This window comes from Pristis pectinata, chromosome 12, assembly GCF_009764475.1.
Source record: "Pristis pectinata isolate sPriPec2 chromosome 12, sPriPec2.1.pri, whole genome shotgun sequence".
In the NCBI taxonomy this organism is placed as follows: Eukaryota; Metazoa; Chordata; class Chondrichthyes; order Rhinopristiformes; family Pristidae; genus Pristis; species Pristis pectinata.
Window position 1 is genome coordinate 10,654,931 of NC_067416.1, and position 19,705 is coordinate 10,674,635.

General features: G+C 38.7%; 1 protein-coding gene across 3 annotated transcripts in view; it reads left to right on the top strand.

The window, feature by feature from the left end:
* Positions 1-19,705, top strand: part of mxi1 (max interactor 1, dimerization protein) — a 54,237-nt gene that overhangs the window by 27,868 nt on the left and 6,664 nt on the right. For all 3 annotated transcript variants that reach the window (XM_052027563.1, XM_052027565.1, XM_052027566.1), the window contains exons 4-5: positions 15,450-15,564; positions 19,043-19,214. In XM_052027563.1, coding sequence (XP_051883523.1) covers positions 15,450-15,564; positions 19,043-19,214 — 287 coding nt within the window. The remainder of the gene's footprint in view (positions 1-15,449; positions 15,565-19,042; positions 19,215-19,705) is intronic.

Genomic DNA, 19,705 nt, shown 5'->3' on the forward strand with positions numbered 1-19,705 from the left:
GTAAAGACAGATATTGATCATGAAATTCACTATTGTCTTCAGTGTGCCAGCACCAACTTTGGCTACATGAGGAAAAGAGTGCTTGAAGATCAGGACCCCAAATCTAATACAAAGCTCACAGTCTACTGGGCAACAGTGAATCTTGTCCTCCGATATGGGCCTGAGACATGGACTGCCTATAGCTGGTACCTTAAAGCATTAGGAGGTACATCATTGTCTTTTCCCAGACCAATATTTCCAGCACTGAGGCTAATTACACTCAGCTGCAACAGTAGTTATACTATATCATTCACATGCCCTGTACCAAAGTCTAAAAAACAGGCACTCTGAGTTTCACCACAGCCAGGACATTATCTCAAAGACTCGGGGAAACAATTAAAGGATGTTCTCAAAGCCTACTTGAAAAAATATAACCTTCTCGATTCAAAATGGACAAGGGGCATCTGGGATAGTATTGACCATCTTGGGTCGCTTTGTCATGAGCATGGGGAAGCCCAGCAAAGAAAGTAGAAAGGGTGCACTACCTCCTGTACTATCCACCCACCTACCACATTAAGCTTCTCCTGCTTCACCTATGACAGAGTCTGTGGATGCCATATTGGGCTCATCAGCAACCTCAGAACCCACAGAACTGGAGTGGAAGCTAGTCATCTTTAATCCTGAGAGGTAGTTTAACAAGATGACTCATCCCACCCAAAGCTGCATGGTTACATGCTGATCGTGAAAAATCCATTTGAATCTATCTAAAGTACTTTTGAGGGGCCCGCAGCAATGATTTTATTTTCTAGCCCATCTGATAACCTTAGACCCTGCTAGGATGGTGACTGATTATCAGGAGTGCTCCCAGACCAAACTAATAGTTAATAGTTCAGGGCAGGAAACCCTAGTGCTTCTGTCCCTGAATGGGAGCAGTACATGTACCTCATCCATCTCTGAGAAACATTTCCTTAGACTTGGCTACTAATTCAAAACTACAGGTTTTAGTTAGGATTGTATTCAAATAGATAAAATATTTTTTTTCATTCAATAGTTATCTTTCTTGGGTTAGGAAGGCAGATTATTCCGGGATGTGAAAAGAACTTGCATTGTTTGAACATATAGTAATGCTAATGTTTCGATAAGGGGCTCAAAGCATATGAAGTCCTTAAGCCCCTCAGGCTTCCTTTCATAGTCTTTGTGCTTTTAAAATTCAATCTTGGCATCACATAATCATTATTTCCTGATTTACCATAACCTTGTTCATCTATAAGCTTTGGTCCTCCACCTTGGTTTCTAAATTTAAAAAAATGAATATGACAGAAAGTAGAAGCGCACCCTGAGAGTTAAGATCAGGATTTACTGAGTTATTTAGGAAGTAACCTTTTCCCACAACACGTTTCAACAATTATCTAGAGCACCTTGATATTTGATTTCCTCTAACTCCTATTGATGCTGCCTTGTGACTACTTCAGTAAACATTGTGATGAGCAGATGACAGCAACAATACCTATTTTCAAACACTGGCTGCCACAGGACACCTTGTTAAAGAATTTGATGGATAACATGGCATTGCAGTAGGGTAGACACTTAATTGTACTGTTTGGGTGGGAATTAAATGCATAATAGCTTCTTCTCTTGGATTGCTGGCATTGTTGAAAATTTGCTTTTTCTTTTCTAATTTTTGGGATCTGGACATCACTGGCAAGTCCGACATTTATTGTCCGTTCCTAATTACCCTTGAGAAGGTGGTCATGACCCATTGTGAATCACTGCTGTGCTTCTAGTGAAGGCACAGTGCTATTGGTAAAGCATTTACAGTATTTCGACCCACTGACACTGACCTTGACTAATGTTATGTTAATTAAAGTAAAAAGGTGCCATTTTTGAAATGATACTGCGATCTGTAACAAAGTAGGTGCCTGTTAGCTTTTGAGGATGCTTATTTAATACTGCCATGTTCAGTTATAATAGAGACTTGACTTGTTGGGGGTGGCCAAGATTGTTGGGATACCTTTTAGTTATATGAACTTGCAACAGAATGGAATTATAACATGCAGAATTATTCCAAGGGACATAGAATGAGAATGCAAAAATTTCCATCATGAGCATCATAGACAAATACTGAAAATTGTTGAAGTTTGTTAGGGTCTGCTCCTGATTGCTACCCCCTCGGCTCCCAGAAGAGATCATTTTTGGCAAGCAAGCAGTAATGTTCCCATAATTGTGTAATGTAAAATCAACACACAAAGATCAATCATATTCATGGAATATGACCAGATAGACGAGGTACTTGAATGTTATTGGTTTCTGTACCTTGGAATGAGTCACTACATTCAGGATAACAATTTAGGAATTTAAAAAAAGGAGAAAAATGTAATGGTATTCGACTTTAAATGTACTTGTGAAAGCATTTTAAAGGTTTATAGTTGTTCGTCAAAGCTGTTGTAGAGTCTTCATTCTAGATGAGGCATGGAAGGAGGAATGACTGAACAGCTCTCTGTATGTACAGTTGTTTCTGGGATGTGGCCTCTGTGGTGTAAACAACAATCTACATAGCCCATATCACTTCCTTTCCTAAATCTTAAAGTGGGTAGTTCGGTAGGTCAGAACAACAGTTTGAAATACATACTGTCAACTTCATGCATAATTGGCTGAATGGATTACATTTCTCTGGAGGCCATAAAATCACCATATTAAGCATTTTGCAATGCTGTATCTTAGTTGTCAAGCAAGTGCGATTATATACAATTTATATTCTAGTTTAGCATTAAACATGATGTACCATACTTGTTTAGTTTACCAGTACATTTTCCACCAAAAGTTATGTTTGGAGCTGTATTATTATGTTATATAATTATATATTCCAGTTTTAATTAATGAATTGCAGATACAGGTTGTGCTGTTAGAAAAAAGAAAGAAGACATGTTGCAGTTCCATTTCTTGAATTTGTTAATAAGAATGGAATTGAATGACCCTTCTCAAGTTGGCAGGCTGTGACCAGTGGGCTACTGCAAAGGTCGGTGCTTGAGCCTCCTCTCTTCATAATCTATTTTGAGAGGATGAAATGTCATATTTCCAAGTTTGCTGCTGATATTAAACAAGGTGGGATTGTGAGTACAGAGGAGGATGTAAAGAGGCTTCAAGAGGATATGGACAAGCTGACTGAGTAGATGAGAACATAATGGAATATAACATGGAAAATGTGGGGCATTCACTTTAATGTGCACATAACAGAAAAAATGGAGTATTTATTAAAAGATGAGAGACTGGGTAGTGTTGATGTTCAAAGGGACTTTAGGTGTGTTTTTACACAAGTCAGTGAAGGCCAACAAGCCATTAGGAGGGCAAATTGGTATGTCAGCAGTTCTTCAAAGATGGTTTGAATACAGGATTATGAAAATGTTATGAAATTATATAGAGCCTTGGTGATGTATTGTGTACTGCTTCGTTCTCCTGACCTGAGAAAGGATATACTTGCTGTGGCGGGGATGCAGCAAAGATTCACTTGACTGGTTTCAGGCATGATAGGCTCAACATACGAGGAGAGATTGACTATACTGGAACTGTAGTCTTCAGAATTTGGAAGAATGAGGGGAGACCTCATTGAAACTTACAGAATTCTTACAGGGTTTAATGGGCTAGAGGCAGGGAGGTTTTTCCTCTGACTAAGGAATCCAGGGTGGCAATGAGGACAAATTTCTTCACTCAGAGGAATTGTAATTGATTTATAATAGTCACATGTATCAAGTACAGTGAGAAACTTGTCTTGCATACAGAACAATTCATTACACAGTACATTGAGGTAGTACAAGGTAAAATAACAATACAGAATAAAGTGTAACAGCTACAGAGGAAGTGCAGTGCAGGTAGACAATAAGGTGCAAGGTCATAACAGGGTAGATTGTGAGGTCAAGAGTCCATCTAATCAAACTAGGGAACCGTTCAATAATCTTATAACAGCAGATAGAAGCTGTCCTTGAGCCTGCTGGTATGTTCTTTCAGGCTTTTGTATTTTCTGGCTGACAGGAGAAGGTGGGATCTTTGATTATGCTGGTTGCTTTACAGAGGCAGCGAGAAGTATAGACAGAGTCCATGGAGGGGAGGCTGGTTTCTTTGATGCGCTGAGCTACGTCCAGAACTTTCTGTAGTTTCTTGCAGTTGTAGGCAGAGCAGTTGTCATACCAAGCCATGATGTGATGCATCCAGATAGGATGCTTTCTATGGTGTCTTAATAAAAATTGGTGACGGTCAACAGGGACGTGCCAAATTTCTTTAGCCTCCTGAGAAAGTAGAGGTGCTGGTGAGCTTTCTTGGCCATGGCGTCTAAGTGGTTGGACCAGGACAGGCTGTTGGTGATGTTCGTTCCTAGGAACTTGAAGCTGTCATCTCTCTCGACCTCAGCGCCATTGATATAGACAGGAGCATGTGCACCACTCCCCTTCCTGAAGTCAGTGACCAGCTCTTCTGTTTTGCTGACATTGAGGGAAAGGTTGTTGTCATGACACCATGTTACTAAGCTCTCTATCTCCTTCCGTACTCCAACTCCTCATTATTTGAGATATGGTCCACTATGGTGATATCACCTGCAAACTTGTAGATGAAGTTAGAGCAGAATTTGGCCACACAGTTACGAGTGTATAGGGAGTAGGTAGGGGGCTGAAGACGCAGCCTTGGGAGGCACCAGTGTTGAGAAAGATCATGGTGGAGATGTTGCTGCTTATCCTTACTGATTGTGGTCTGTTGGTCAGGAAGTCAAGGATTCAGTTGCAAAGGGTGGGTGGTGAACCTTTAGAATTCTCTACCTCAAATGGCTGTTGTAGCTCAATCATTGTGGCCATTCAAAACAAAAATTGATAGATTTCTGGGCATTATAGAAATCAAAAGATCCAGCAATGCTGCTGGAAAATGGCCTGAAGGTAGAAGATCTGCCATGACCTTGACCTTTGGCAGAGTAGGCTAGAAGGGTCAGATGGCCTACTGCTGCTACTGTTTGAATATTTGTTCTCTTTTGTTTGAATATTTTTTCTGATGGAGCAAGTTTCATAGAAGAACAGTATCGTGTACTGTACAATCACAGCCATCATTGGGAGAATCTACGGATCATACTCACCATTTTGGTTATCAGTTGGTGTGAATCTGGGGAAGCCAAGAAGAAGGCACTCAGGTGGAGTAGGTTTTGCCTTATCTTGTTAGGTGATTGCTGGAAAGAGTGAACAAACACACCTCTTCATTTGTTTGATGAGCTGCAGGTACCATTGGTGTATATATGAAAGCTGATCCCGTGCTTAAAGAGGATTCAGCAGAGCTGATTGCCTTCAGTATTTTCTGTTTCCTTGTTTACACTGTAGTTTCCTTGATGCAAAAAGTATGAGTGGAACCATGAGAGGTCAGTCTATTGAGGCTGGATATGTAGGGGAGTAATTGTTGGCAGTGAATATAAATGACTGGTACACCTAGTACTTGTTGATTGAGATGTCATTTATTTCCTGTCTGTCTATCTCTGGACAGAACTGTCACTTCCCTTGCAGAGGACAGCAATATGACTCTTACTGCTGCTGTACTACCTTCTTGAGGGTACTATGTACCAGAAGACTCATTTCTAGAATGATAAAATCACAAAAATAAATACTTTGCTTGCATGCATAGTTCATTGTTGCTGTTCATCCCCACAATGCAAGTAGGCAGTGATTACTACACTTCGGGGAAATAATGAACCAAGTTTCTGATCGTAGAACATAGAACATAAATTACAGCGCAGTACAGGCTCTTCGGCCCACAATGTTGTGCAGACCTATATAAACCTTATCCACATTTGATCTATCCCCCTACTTCACCTCCCATAACCCTCTATTTTTCTTTCATCCATGTGCCTATTTAAGAATCTCTTAAATGACCCTATTGTATCGGCTCCTACCACCACCCCTGGCAGTGCGTTCCAGGGACCTACCACTCTGTGTTTTAAAAAAAACTTACCTCTGACATCTCCCCTGAACTTTCCTCCACGCAGCTTAAACAGGTTACCTCTAGTATTGGCCATTACCATCCTGTGGAAAAGGTGCTGGCTGTCCACTTTGTCTATGCCTCTCATAATCTTATATACCTCTATCAAGTCCCCTGTCATCCTCCGTCACTCCAAAGAGAAAAACCCTAACTCATTCAACTCCTCATAAGACATGTTCTCCAATCCAGGCAGCATCCTTATAAATCTCCTCTGCACCCTCTCCAAAGCTTCCACATCCTTTCTATGATGAGGTGACCAGAACTGAACACAACCCTCTAAGTGTGGTCAAACCAGAGTCTTATAGAGCTACAATATTACTTCACTGCTCTTGAACTCAATCCCCCGGTTAATGAAGGCCAACACACCACATGCCTTCTTAAACACCCTATCAACTTGCGTGGCAACTTTGAGGGATCTTATGTACTTGGACTCCAAGATCTCTCTGTGCCTCCACACCATTAACCATGTACTCTGCCTTCAAGTTCGATCTTCCAAAGTGTATCACTTCATACTTCTCTGGATTGAACTCCATCTGCCACTTCTCCGCCCAGCTCTACATCCTGTCTATATCCATTTGCAACCTACAACAACCTGCACTATCTACTACGTCACCAACTTTCGTGCCATCTGCAAACTTACCAACCCACCCTTCCACCTCTTCATCCAAGTCATTTATAAAAATCATAAAGAACAGGGGTCCCAGAACAGATCTCTGTGGAACACCACTAGTTACCGATCTCCAGGTCAAATACTCATTTTCTACAACCACCCTCTGCCTTCTGTGGGTAAGCCAATTCCGAATCCACACAGCCAATTTTCCATGGATCCCATACCTCATGACTTTCTGGATGAGCCTACCATGGGGAACCTTGTCAAACGCCTTGCTAAAATCCATATATACCACATCCACTGCACTACCTTCATCACTTTGTCTTGTCACTTTCTCGAAAAACTCTATCAGGCTCGTGAGGCACGACCTGCCCTTCACAAAGCCATGTTGACTGTCCCTAATAAGACTATGCTTCTCCAAATGCTCATCAATCCCGTCCCTAAGAATCCTCTTCAATAGTTTGCCCACCACTCACTGGTCTATAATTCCCAGGATTATCCCTTTTACCTTTCTTGAACAATGGAACAACATTCGCCATCCTCCAATCCTCTGGTACCATTCCTGCATCCAGGGAGGACGCAAAGATCATTGTTAACGCTCCAGCAATCTCTTCCCTCGCTTCTCATAGTAACCTTGGGTATATCCTATCTGACCCCAGGTACTTGTCTATCCTAATGCTCTTTAGTAGCTCCAATGCTGCTAACCACTTCGTAGTTGAAATGATTACAACCTCCATTGAACCAAAATAAAATTTAGCAGTCTTGCTATGGGATTGCTGAGTTTAAGATGGAAAGTTATTTATTTTTGTGCAGTATTAATATTCAAGATCCATGGCAATAAATTTGGTATGAGAAATACAAACTTTTTATTTAGAAAATTCAATAGAAAGTTTTTATTTTTTCCTGCTTCTGTGAAGTCAATTTAACAATAGTCCTGAAGAAGGGTCCTGACCCAAAATGTTAGCTGCCTGCTTTTCTCCACGGATGCTGCCTGGCCTGCTGAGTTCCTCCAGCATCATAGCATTTTTCTTCTGGATTCCAGCATCTGCAGTCCTTTGTTTCTCTAGCAATATTCCATTTTGCATTAAAAGCCACAAGTCTATTTCTAAAGCGACTATAATGGAAGGTTTAGCAAAGCAGTAGTTTGTGCAGTGTGTGCACGTTGCTGTGGGCTTTGCTTTAAAAGCAAAGTTTGATCTTTGCCAGCTGAAGCATATTTGAGTTCACCTTTTTGAGTCTAGCTGGTCAAGTTTGAGGCTTATAATTTCTATATGTGATGTTACAAAAGACTGTAATTGTGAAACCATTGCATAATTCTATGATAGAACTGAACTAGAATATTTTCACTTGCTCGAAACAACTAAGCAGAAGTACCTGGAGTGGAACTGGATATGTGGTGGAAGAGGTGTCTGTGGTCACTATTTTATTTAAAACAGTAGAACAAATGGGGCCTCGAAGTTTAAGGACATAATTACCTTGTCCATAAGAAATTGAAAGGCAGTGGGTTTTGATGTACATGTGACTGATAAAGATATCTTCTTATTCTAAGAACCTGCAGACGTGTATTTGGAGTGTCTGAAGGTTTTGATAAGGTCCTACATAAGAGAATCGTGTGCAAACACAGGCAGATAGGACTAGCTCACTGGGCAACACATTCGGCATGGACGAGTTGGGCTGAAGGGCCTGTTTCCATGCTGTATGACTCTATGAAATGGAGATGACAAAATATAACGATTCTTTAAAGAAAATAATTTGGTCCTTGATTTTAGTTATAGTCAGTACACTTATGTTATATAGCTAACAAAGTGCAATCATTATTTGTCGAATATTTTTCTATAAGAGAGCAATATTTTAAATTGTTGTTAAAAGGTCAGATTTACTAACTGTTGATAGATTGTGTTTATGGAGCACCTTTACTATAATGCAATATTCCAAGACTCAAAAACAGTACTGACTAGGTTCGACACTGAGCCACAGAATAGACCCAGGTGACCAAAAGCTCAGTCAAAGAGAAACTTAAGGAAAAAATACAGAGTTTTAGGGAGAACATTCTAGAGCTTGAAAGGATAGTTACCAATGGCTGAGGAATTAAAATCAGATTATGAAACACTGGAACGAAAGAGCAGCAGAAAGATCTAGAAGGCTTGGAAGAAGTTGCAGAGATGCAGAGACTTGAAAACAAGGAAATGGATTTTAAAGTTAAGGCATTGTTGCAGTGTGACTCAGCATCCATTAGTATGATATGTGAAAAAGACTTAGAGTGAATTAAGATATGGGTCGCAACATTTTGAACGAGAACATTTTTGTAAGGCAGAAGGTAGGAGATTAATCTTTAAATTAGCTAAATCGAGAGACAAATGATTCATAAATGGGAGTGTCAGCAGCGGGTAAGCTGAAGCGGAGATAGAACTGGGTGATTTGTTACAAAGGTGGAAATGGACAGTTTCAGTCGTGAAAGAAATTAATGAATAAAAACTTAGCTCTGCGTCAGACACAGCATCGAGTTTGTAAATATTCTGGCTCAGCATCAGAAAGTTTCCTTGGATGGAGACGGTAACCAGGGAATTGAGTTTGTGGCAGAAACCAAAACCATTGTCCTCAGCCTTTCCCAAGAGGGCCACGAAGAGATCTTTGGGGAACAAAGTAAAGGTGTGGGAATGGGAAATGAAAACGTTGTGGGTGATCCTGGAAACAAATCAATAAATAGAAATGGAACCAAACAAGAGGAGTACTTCCAGCTGGACAGTTTGGAGAAGGACATAGTGGTCAACTCTAAAGACTACAGATAAGTCATTGTGAATTTAATAAGGGTTGTTTAATTACTGTGACAGGGAAGATGCAAACAATTAGTGGCAAAGAGATAAATCCATCCGCTCCACGAATACCTTTAGTGGTACCAGATTTTTACATTAAATTAAAAAATTGTAATTGTGTTTGTGGTATTAAAACTCATGTTTCAGAACTATGAATTCAGGGCTCTGGTGCACTGTACTGCTGCTGCAAAACAACAAATTTCGCGTCATATGTCAGGGATAATAAACCTGATTCTGATTCACTGGATTACTAATTCAGTAGCATAATCACACTACCATTCCTTTCATGCAATATAGTTACTGTATGGAACTTTGCTCTTAGCAATTCAAGTTCCATAAAAATACCTTGTGGTACAGACTACCTTCTTGTATGGTGGCATGATTTATTTAACTTTTGTACTTTAGTATTTAAAGAAGTGTTTCATGTCCTCTTTGGTCCTGTCTCAGTAACTTCCTCCCATGTGGTTTCCCATCACTATCTGCTGTGCCTTCAGCTGCTGCAGCCCATGCTTGGAGTTCTTTTTCTAAGCTCCTCTGTGTGCACATCTTTCTTTAACAAGATTCTTAAAACCTTCCATGTCTAAGCTTTTTGATTATCACCCCTAATATCTTCCCTTTGGCATTTTGGGACATTTTTCTACATTTAAGGCCCCTAGAAAAAGACAAATTGCTCATTTGTTAATGTCGAAGTGACTACATTGAGCCAAATGTATTTCTCTTTTCTTGCATCTAACCTGTTCTGTTCTACATTTCATCCCTGTGTGCTGCATCAGTGGAGATTATTTAGTGGTATTTTCACTGTATTTTATGTTTGCTTCACTCTTCTGTACCCTCTCCTTGTGCAGAGAATCATCCCAAGACACGGAAGTGATCTGCTTCCTGGTCTCAGCACATGATGTTTTAAAGTTAACTGCTGTGACTCCCTTCGGTTTTCTCTGCCTAACGTGGGGAATTAACTAGCACTTCATTGGAAGCCTCAGCGCTCCATAGCACAAGTTACTTTATGCTATGTTTAAAATTAAAGTTTGTTAAATATGGTTGTGCTTAGTTTTTCTTGTTTTGTACTTAATTATCTTTCTCATGCAAACTTTAATGATTTACTGGAATGTTGCAAATTCTTGTTGAAAGGGATATTTTATTTGTGGTGAAATTCACTATCTCAGGTGCTGTAAAAAAAAATTTACATTTCTGTTGTACAATGTCTGTCCTACTTCGACTATAATAGGCTGCAAAATTGTATTGATTTTAGTTCCACTGTCCACCAACTGTGACTCCACAATGAAATATTTATATATCATATTCCCTACATAATCTTAGAAGGCCATTCAGCCTACCAAGTCAATGCCAGCTCTTTGAGCAATCCCATTCCCCTGTCTAATTCCCTATAATCTGCTTTCTCACATTTACCCATTAACACCTCCCTGAATCTCCCACTACCCGCTATACTAGGGATAATTAGCCTAACAACCAGCACACCTTTGGGATGTGGGAGGAAACTGAAGAACCTGGGGGAAACCCACATGGTCACAGGGAGAGCATACAGAATCAACACAGGAGGTCAGGATCGAACCTGGGTTGCTGGAGCTGTGAGATTGCTGTGCTGCCTGCAGTGTTTCTGAGACGCCCTAACAGGCTGCAAAATTGTATTAATTTTAATTCCTTTGTTCCCCCTACCTCAGTGATGTATGGTTGTTCAACAGAACGTGAAGTTCACATGCTTGAACAGCAGACTGGGGCTAACAAGTTAATTCATTCAATTCAAACAATTAAAATGGGGAGATATTATTTGTTGGACTTGAATTCTTCAGTTTTTATTTTTGGTTCAGTTCAGAGGTGATTATGTTTTCGGTAGGTATTGTCCTTTGTGTGAGAATAGTTGCTTTTCAGACTACTAACCAAGAACACTGATTTTTTTTTAGCTAATTGACTAATGTATATTTGTTGTATGTTCTGTGTAAAGTATATGAATAAAGACTAAATGCAGTTTATGTTCATCCTTATCATCTTATCTTCCAAATACATATATCCTGAACTAGATTTTCTGGCACTTCTTATTGATGGATCCGGGAAAGTGGGTTTGAGAAATGACCAGAGACATGTGTCACTATGCCCCCACTTTGGTGTTCCAGGTCCTCAGAGTCTGTCTACATGTGGGTAGGTGTATATAAATAACATGTAAATCAGCATAATGTGTCCTTCCATTGATGCTTGGCACTGGTGTCATTAAAACCTATTAGGCTTAGGTGTTCATTATTTAGCAGTCAGCATAGCAGGTATAAAAAGAATGTGGCAGTTAAGACCTGGGAACTGCTTAAGAGCTATAACTTGTGAAAGATACCAGGTTTTATAATTTACCATCAGTTTAAAGTTTGTTGACACCTCCATGTTGTTATAGACCTTTAAGGTCTTCTGCTTCATTTAACAAGGCTTTCAGGAGAAGGGAGACCATACTCAGTTCGTAAGTAATCCACAGATTGGAATATTAGCTGGGGCCAAGGATGTGTTTCTACTGCAGGCAGTAGTCTGGTCCTGCTGGGGATGAGGAGCAAGTAGATAACCCTAGATTAAAAATCTTCCTTAACGTATCTTATTCCAGAATCATTCTATATACTGTTCATACATATGTTGAAGTTGTACAAGATGTTGGAGAGGCCGAATTTATAGTATTGTGTGCAGTTCTGGTCACCTACTTACAGGAAAGATATCAATAAGCTTGAAGAATAAGCGTGCTGAGAAAATTTACAAGGATGTTGCCAGGACTTGAGGACCTGAATTCCAGGGAAAGGTTGAATAGGTTAGGACTTTATTCCCTGGAGCACAGGAGAATGAGAGGAGATCTTACAGAGGAATACAAAATTATGCAGGGTATAGATAGGGTGAATGCATGCAGGCTTTTTCTCCTAAGGTTGGGTGAGATGAGAACTAGAAGACATAGGTTTAGGGTGAAAGGTGAAATATATAAGGGGAATCAGAGGGGGGATCTTCTTCACCCAGAGGGTGGTGCTAGTGTGGAACGAGCTGCCAGTGGAAGTGGTAGATGTGGGTTCAATTGTAACATTTAAGAGGGGTTTGGATAGGTAAATGGATGGGAGGGGTTTGGAGGGATATGGTCTGGGTGCAGGTGGATGGGACTAGGCAGAAGATCAGGTCGGCATGGACTAGATGGGCTGAAGGGCCTGTTTCAGTGCTGTAGTACACTATATCCAAAGTCATTTTGTTACTTCAAAAGTACAGTTTAAGAAAAAAACACAAAAGGCATGTTGAATGGTAGTTAAAATAATAAAGCACTGATTTTTTTTGCTGTTTATTATGATTGATTAATGTAATGTGTGCCCAAAGCCAGAAATTACTTTTGAATAATTATGTATTATTGCTTAATGGTACTTTATTTTAATCAAAATTTTAAACTGTTAAATATATTGTATCTTGTATGGGGCTTAATGTAATTTAACGATTGTCTTGCCAAGAAGCATTAACAGGCGATGTAAAATATGAGAATGATACAATGAATTTAATTCTATACTTCCTGAAAGTCATCTCAAGTAAAAATGGTGGCAAGCTTCAAAGAATGCTTTAGCAGAATGGTAACTGATTTGATCTAAGCATAAAATGGCATTGTATTTAACTGAATTAATTTCTACAACAGTTTTATATTATGATGTCTTACTAAATATGGACGACTTCTGAACTACTCAGAGCGTCTTCTGATCAAGGACATAGAAATGATGCATTTACCACACATTCTGCCTTATCCTCTGTGTAGTTTTAAACATATGGACAAAGTATGGCAATGTATTCTGTCAAAAGGGAAGAAAGCATTCTGAACAGTCATTACAATTCATTGAAAAACTATGTGCGGATAAAGGAAACAAAGAGATCAAGTTTGTATTTTGTTCTCTTTTCCCTTTCAGTTGATACGTTGACCTGAAAACTTTTGAATCATAGTGGAAAAATACATTCATGGCAAATTTCAAAAAAACTTTTACTTTTTATACCTGCAGCAACTCTTTAATAGGGAACCTTTTCTGATAGCTCAGAGTTTATCCAGTAACTAGCTGAGATATACGGAATAAGAAGATCAAGCTCTCTATACTGAATTATCTGATTTAAATCATGAAATGAGGTGGTTGGGGGAGGGAATAGGTAGTGGCAGAAGGCTAGGGGAGGACAAGCAAGAATTAGCAGGGTTTGTTATTCAACACCTTCTACAAGTGCTCCTAACTGAGGTCTCTATTTTCTTGTATCAAGCAAGAAAAACATCACATTCTTTTGGACAAAACTAAAAAAAATTCTGGTTATGTTCAAAGGTGGTCTTGCACTTGCTTGATGTCCATATAGGAACACTTTTATAGGTTGTTGGCAAGCATTGCCTTTTGAAAGTTCAGATGTATCACATCCACTGATTACCCTACTGAGGTAACATCCTCAATATGTAATGTGTAGTTAAGTGAATGTAATATATTTTGATTTTCAAAATGCATTTGCTAAGGCACCACACAAAAGATACGAGGGGTCTAACAGAATTGAGAAAAATACAAGGTTATGAATAGGGGATTGGTTAAAGGACAGCAAACAAAGCAGGAATAAACAGATAATTTTAGAACAGCAGATTGATGTTCATGGATAACCACAGGGATCAATACAAGGCCCTCACTTAGAAGAAAGGACAAAGTATAATATATTCAAGCTACAAAACTAGATGGGCTTTGTTAGCTTTAAGGAAGATACAATAGACCTGAGTAGGAATGTAGATTAAATTAGTGGGTTACCTGGTCACAGAAGGAACAATGAGAGGTTCTTCACTTTAAGAAGAATACAAAGATAGAATATTTTAAAAAAACGATAAGCAAGTAAATATTGATCCCCACATACAAAGCAGTTTAGGCCACTGAGCTTTATTTGAGGACATATGGAGTCACATTTCAGTAAGGTCAGGCAGCATCTGTGGAAGGAGAAACAGAATTAAATGTTTCAACCTGAAATAAAAACAGAAAACTGCCTGATCATTGAGTGCTTTTGGTACTTTCTGTTTTTATTTCAGATAGCCAGCATCTGGAGTTTGTTATTTTCACATCTGAGAAGATTGGTTTGGTGAAGTTTAGCTTGCAAAGTTGTAGCCCCTTAAAGCAGTTCAGCTAAAAACTTTCTTTTTGTAACCTCAAGGTGGATAAAGTGTTGGATGATGATGACTTTTATGCCGCTGTCCACATGGTCTCTATGACTTCCTGTGATCTCTGATGCTTATGATCCATTGCTATGCCATCCACAAGAAGTGTTGGGTATACACAGATTACCATTGGAAGTCAAAAGTACAAAAAAGTATTAGAAAAGGGAAAGAAGGCTCACTTAAATATAAATAGTGTATGGAGTAAACTGACATTGCAGAGTGCTGTGGGGCATCCTGGCAAAGAATGCAGTTTGAGTATTGGTCCTTTAAAATAACATGGTTTCAGGGGAAAGTGGATTAGTAAAAGCTGGTTTGTTTTGAGTAAACAAGAATGTCATTTTTAAGTCCCACTGAGAAGAAATAAGGTTGGAGAGAATATTGGGTATTAGACAACTATTAATGTCATTTAGGGAAGTTTTATGTTGCAACAGACTGAGTGCTAACAGTACCAGAATTGGGCACAATATTACTCTATTCCAGGCAATATTGTTTAACTGCAATACTTTGTTTTCAATGTTGTACCAAAGAATTATTTTGCCCATATTTCAGTATCAGACTATCTGGTAATTCGAAACCTACAGAATAATGGATAGTATTATCCATTCTATAGAAAATCAAGGTAAAATAGTACAACAATAAAGCCAAACCCAATATCAGTTTGTTTTGCTTTGATCATCATTAGGTGGACATTTAACATATAGAAATATCATCAGTTTGGCTAGTTTGCTAACCACTTAATGCCAATGAGTATTCCATCAATTGTTTAAAAAATTGACTGAATATTTAATTGTTAAAAATTTTCACTAGTTAGTCGACATATATTTTTATTGGATTACTGTTGGATTGAGTATTGAAGCAAGACACATATTTTTCATTACAGTCGAGCACACCTTCGTCTCTGCTTGGAAAGATTGAAGGAACTTATACCACTGGGATCAGAGTGTACCAGGCACACTACTCTTGGTTTACTCAATAAAGCCAAAGCACATATTAAGGTAATACAAAATAATACAGCTACATTCCTCTTGGTATATGTTAATAAAATATAGCTTTCAGTTTCATTAGCAATGTTACAAAAATCAGTAAGATCATGGTTGTTCCAATCTTGGCCTCAGTACCATTTTTCCTGTCTTTTCCTGTACCCCTTAATCCCCTTGCAGTTTGAATGTCTTGTCAGTCTCTACCATGAATGTATTCAGTGACTCTGCCTTCAAGGCTGTCTGGGATAGAGAATTCCAAATGTTCACAATTTCCTGAGGAAAGAAATTCCTCATCGCCATCCGAAATAGGTAATCCCTTATTCTGAAACTATACCCCTTCTAGATATCCCACATAGGGAAAACATCCTTCAGTATCTGCACTTACAGTTCTCTTCAGAATCTTTTATGTTTCGATAAGATCATATCTCATTCTTCTATAATTCAATGAGTAAAGACCCAGCCTACTCAACCTTTCATCATACATCAACCCCTTCATCCCAGGAATAGACCTAGTGAGTCTTCTTTGCACGGCCTCTGATAATAAGCACATTCTTCCTTAAATTCAGAGATAAAAATTGCATGCTGCACTCCAGGTGCAGTCTCACTTGCAGCCTGCAAAGGTGCATCAAAATTTCCCCTACTAAAGATGAACAGTACATTAGCTATCCTAATTGACTGCATGTTAACTTTTGTATTTCTGGACCCCCCAGATTCTTTTGTACTGCATCATTCTGTACTCACACCATTTAAATAATAATTTTGCCTTTTCATAAAATTTTTTAGTCACCTTCTGCCAAAGTGGGTAACCTTACATTTACCCACATTATAATCCATCTGCCAACTTTTTGCCTACTCACATAACCTACCTATATTACTTTGCACATTCTTTGTGCCCTCCTCACAGCTTGCTCACCTATTTATTTTTGTATTATCTGCAAATTTGGCTACAATACACTTAGTTCCATCAGTCAAGTCACCAGTATAGGTTATAAATAGTTGAGACCCCGGCACTGATCCAGTGGCACTCTACTACTTACTGGTTGCTAATCTGAAAATGACCCATTTATCCCAACTCTGGTTTCTGTTAGTTAGCCGCTCCCATATCCACGCCAATCTGTTATTCCAACCCCATGTCCTCTCGTGTGGTAACTTTTAATGTGCCATCTTACTGAATGCCTTCTAGACATCCAAATCACTGCACCTCCTGGTTTCCCTTTATCCAACTTATTTGTTACATTCTCAAAGAACTTCAGCAAATTTGTCAAATAATTTCTCTTTCATAAAACCATGTCAATTCTGCTTTATTGTCTTATAATTTTCTAAATGTCTTGTTATTATCTTCTTGGTAATAGTTCCCTTGTTTTTCCAGTAAGAGATGTTAGGCTTACTAGCCTATAGTTTCCTGCTCTCTGTTTCCCTCCTTTCTTGAATAGTGTCATTACATTTGTGATTTTCCAATCCCCTAGGACCTCTCCAGAATCCAGAGAATTTTGGCACATTATCACAAGAATATTCACTATCTGCAGGCAATCATGTCCAAGGGACTTGTCAACCTTTAGCCCTAATTGTTTGCCTAGTGATAGAGATTGTTTTAAGTTTCCATCTCCCTATAGCCCCTTGACTATATTATTATTGGGATGTTTTAGCACCTCAGCTATGAAGACAGTTCCAAAATATTTAGAATCACTGCTATTTCTTCATTTCCATTTATTAACTCCCCAGTCTCATTCTCTAAGGGATCAATATTAACTTGCTATTCTCTTTCTTATATACCTGTAGAAACTTTTACTGTTTCTATATTACTTGCTTGTTTACTCTCGTACTCTGTCTTCTCCTGCTTCGTAATTTTTTTAGCCAACCTCTGCTAGTTTCTAAAAACTTCCCCAGTCTTTCAGCCTACCATATTTTTCACAAGTTGTGTGCCTTTGCTTTCAATTTGATACTATTCTAACTTTAGTTAGCCACAGATGGTGCATTATCCTCATGGAGCCTTTCTTCAACATTGCTGAGATTTGTGAAATATCTCCTTAAATGTCTGCTACACTGATCTATCTTCTTACTCTTGAATCTATTTTCCCAGTCCTCTATAACGAACTCAGTCCTCATATCATCTCATCCTCAAGGCTACCCTCGCCATTTTAATATGTCCAATCTATATGTTAATTATAATTCCCAATAGTTATCATAGTACCTTTTTTTTTTACAAGCCTCTGCTGTTTGATTTATGCTCTGCCCTATAGTGCAGCTGCTATTAGGGGTCTTTATGCTACTCCCACCAGTGACTTCTTACCCTTACTATTTCTTATTGGCACCCAAGCTGATTGTTCATCTTAAGCTTTTGAGCCAGTAGCATTCCTCACCACTACATTGATCTCATCTTTTATTAACAGAGCTATCTCACCTCATTTTTGTCATCGGAAATGTCAAATACCCTTGAACATTCAGTTCCTGGACTTGTTCACCTTGCAACTATGCCTCTGTAATGGCTATCAGGTCATACCCACTTATTTTCATTTGTGCCATCAATTTGTTTATTTTGTTATGAATTCTGTGTGCATTCAAATGAAGCACCTTTAATTTTATCTTACAATGTATTTCCTTACTCTGATTCTGTTTACCAATGTACTGTTATGCTTGTATTTTCTCTCCCTTCCTGATACTGTAAGGTTATTTTACCTCTGCCCTTTTTTCTTTTCCTTTGCATTCCAAAATACCCCCTCACCTGAACCCCTATCTTCTATCTCCAGCTTAGCTTTTCTCCCTTCTAATTCTATCCTTAGGTTTATATCCCCCACCAAATTAGTTTAAGTTCTCTCTGACACCCAACAGCACACGCAACCCCACTCCAACAATTTCTCCCACATCCCCATTGATATTTATTTTATTCCTGTTGAAGTGCAACCCATCTGGCTTGTAGAGGTAACACGTCCCCCAACATGATCCCAGTTCCTCAGTAATCTAAAGCCCTCTCACTGACACCACCTTTCCAGCTACACATTCATCTGCTGTATCATCCTATTTCAGTATTAACTATCAGGTGGCACTGGTAGTAATCTGGAGATTACTAGCTTTGAGGTCCATTTTGTTTAACCTTTTTGTTAGCTCCTTAAACTTTGCCTTTGTAATCACAATTTTAACTTGAAAGCTTTTTAATATATAACAACACTAGTAATTTAAATTATAGTACTACTTGATTAAATTATTCTGAAATGTTATTTTGATAGATCTTTAAACAAGTTTATGAGTAAAGAATTAATGATTTGCATATTCGTTTCTAACACTTTTGATGGGAGAAGTACTCTCCTAATCTCAGTAATGGAATTCCATTGTGGTTGATTGTACATGAATTTTGTACAGATAGGTGCTAAGTTTATGACCAGCCTAAAGTCATCTCAGTGAATGTAGTAGGTGTTGTTTAGCTTGGTAATTAACTCCTTTGATTGGCTTGGTCTGTAGAAGCTTGTTATTCATTTTTTGTATTACTCATTGGCAGAAACTTGAAGAGCTGGATAGAAAATCAATGTACCAGATTGAGCACCTGGAAAGAGAGCATCGCTTTTTAAAGAGGAGACTGGAACAGCTACAGGGTCTGCCAGAGAATGAACGAATACGAATGGATAGTGTAGGATCCAATGTCTTCTCTGATCGTTCAGATTCAGAACGAGGTAGAGTTCCATAAACAAATTCTGTGGCCCACAGCACTTGCTATTAGTTAATGATCAGAGTAAAGCTATATATGTGGTTTGTAATTTCGTAAGATAGGTATTTCAATATATAACAGATTAATTTTTATCTTTTAAAAAATGTTTTTGGTATATCAACATATAGTAATATCACGTGCTGTGTTCTGGTCTTTATTCTGTGTTTCGCAAAATGTTTAAAATGTCAGTTAAAAGTTGCTTGTTACATCTTGGTTTCTTACCTGAGAACTTGTCAATGTGATTGGTGTTCAACCAGCTTAGTGCCATCATTGTTGCTGACGGCAAGGACATCCTAGAACTAAATCCTGACAGCCTCACGTGTTGGAAAAGGAAACAAGCACAAAGACTTTTAGATCCTTGTGAGCATCTTTCTCCATGGTTTCTTTGCCACCAATTGTGGTCCAAGCCACTAACTTCAAGAACATTTGTAGGTTTGGGAATATAATTTAGTAACA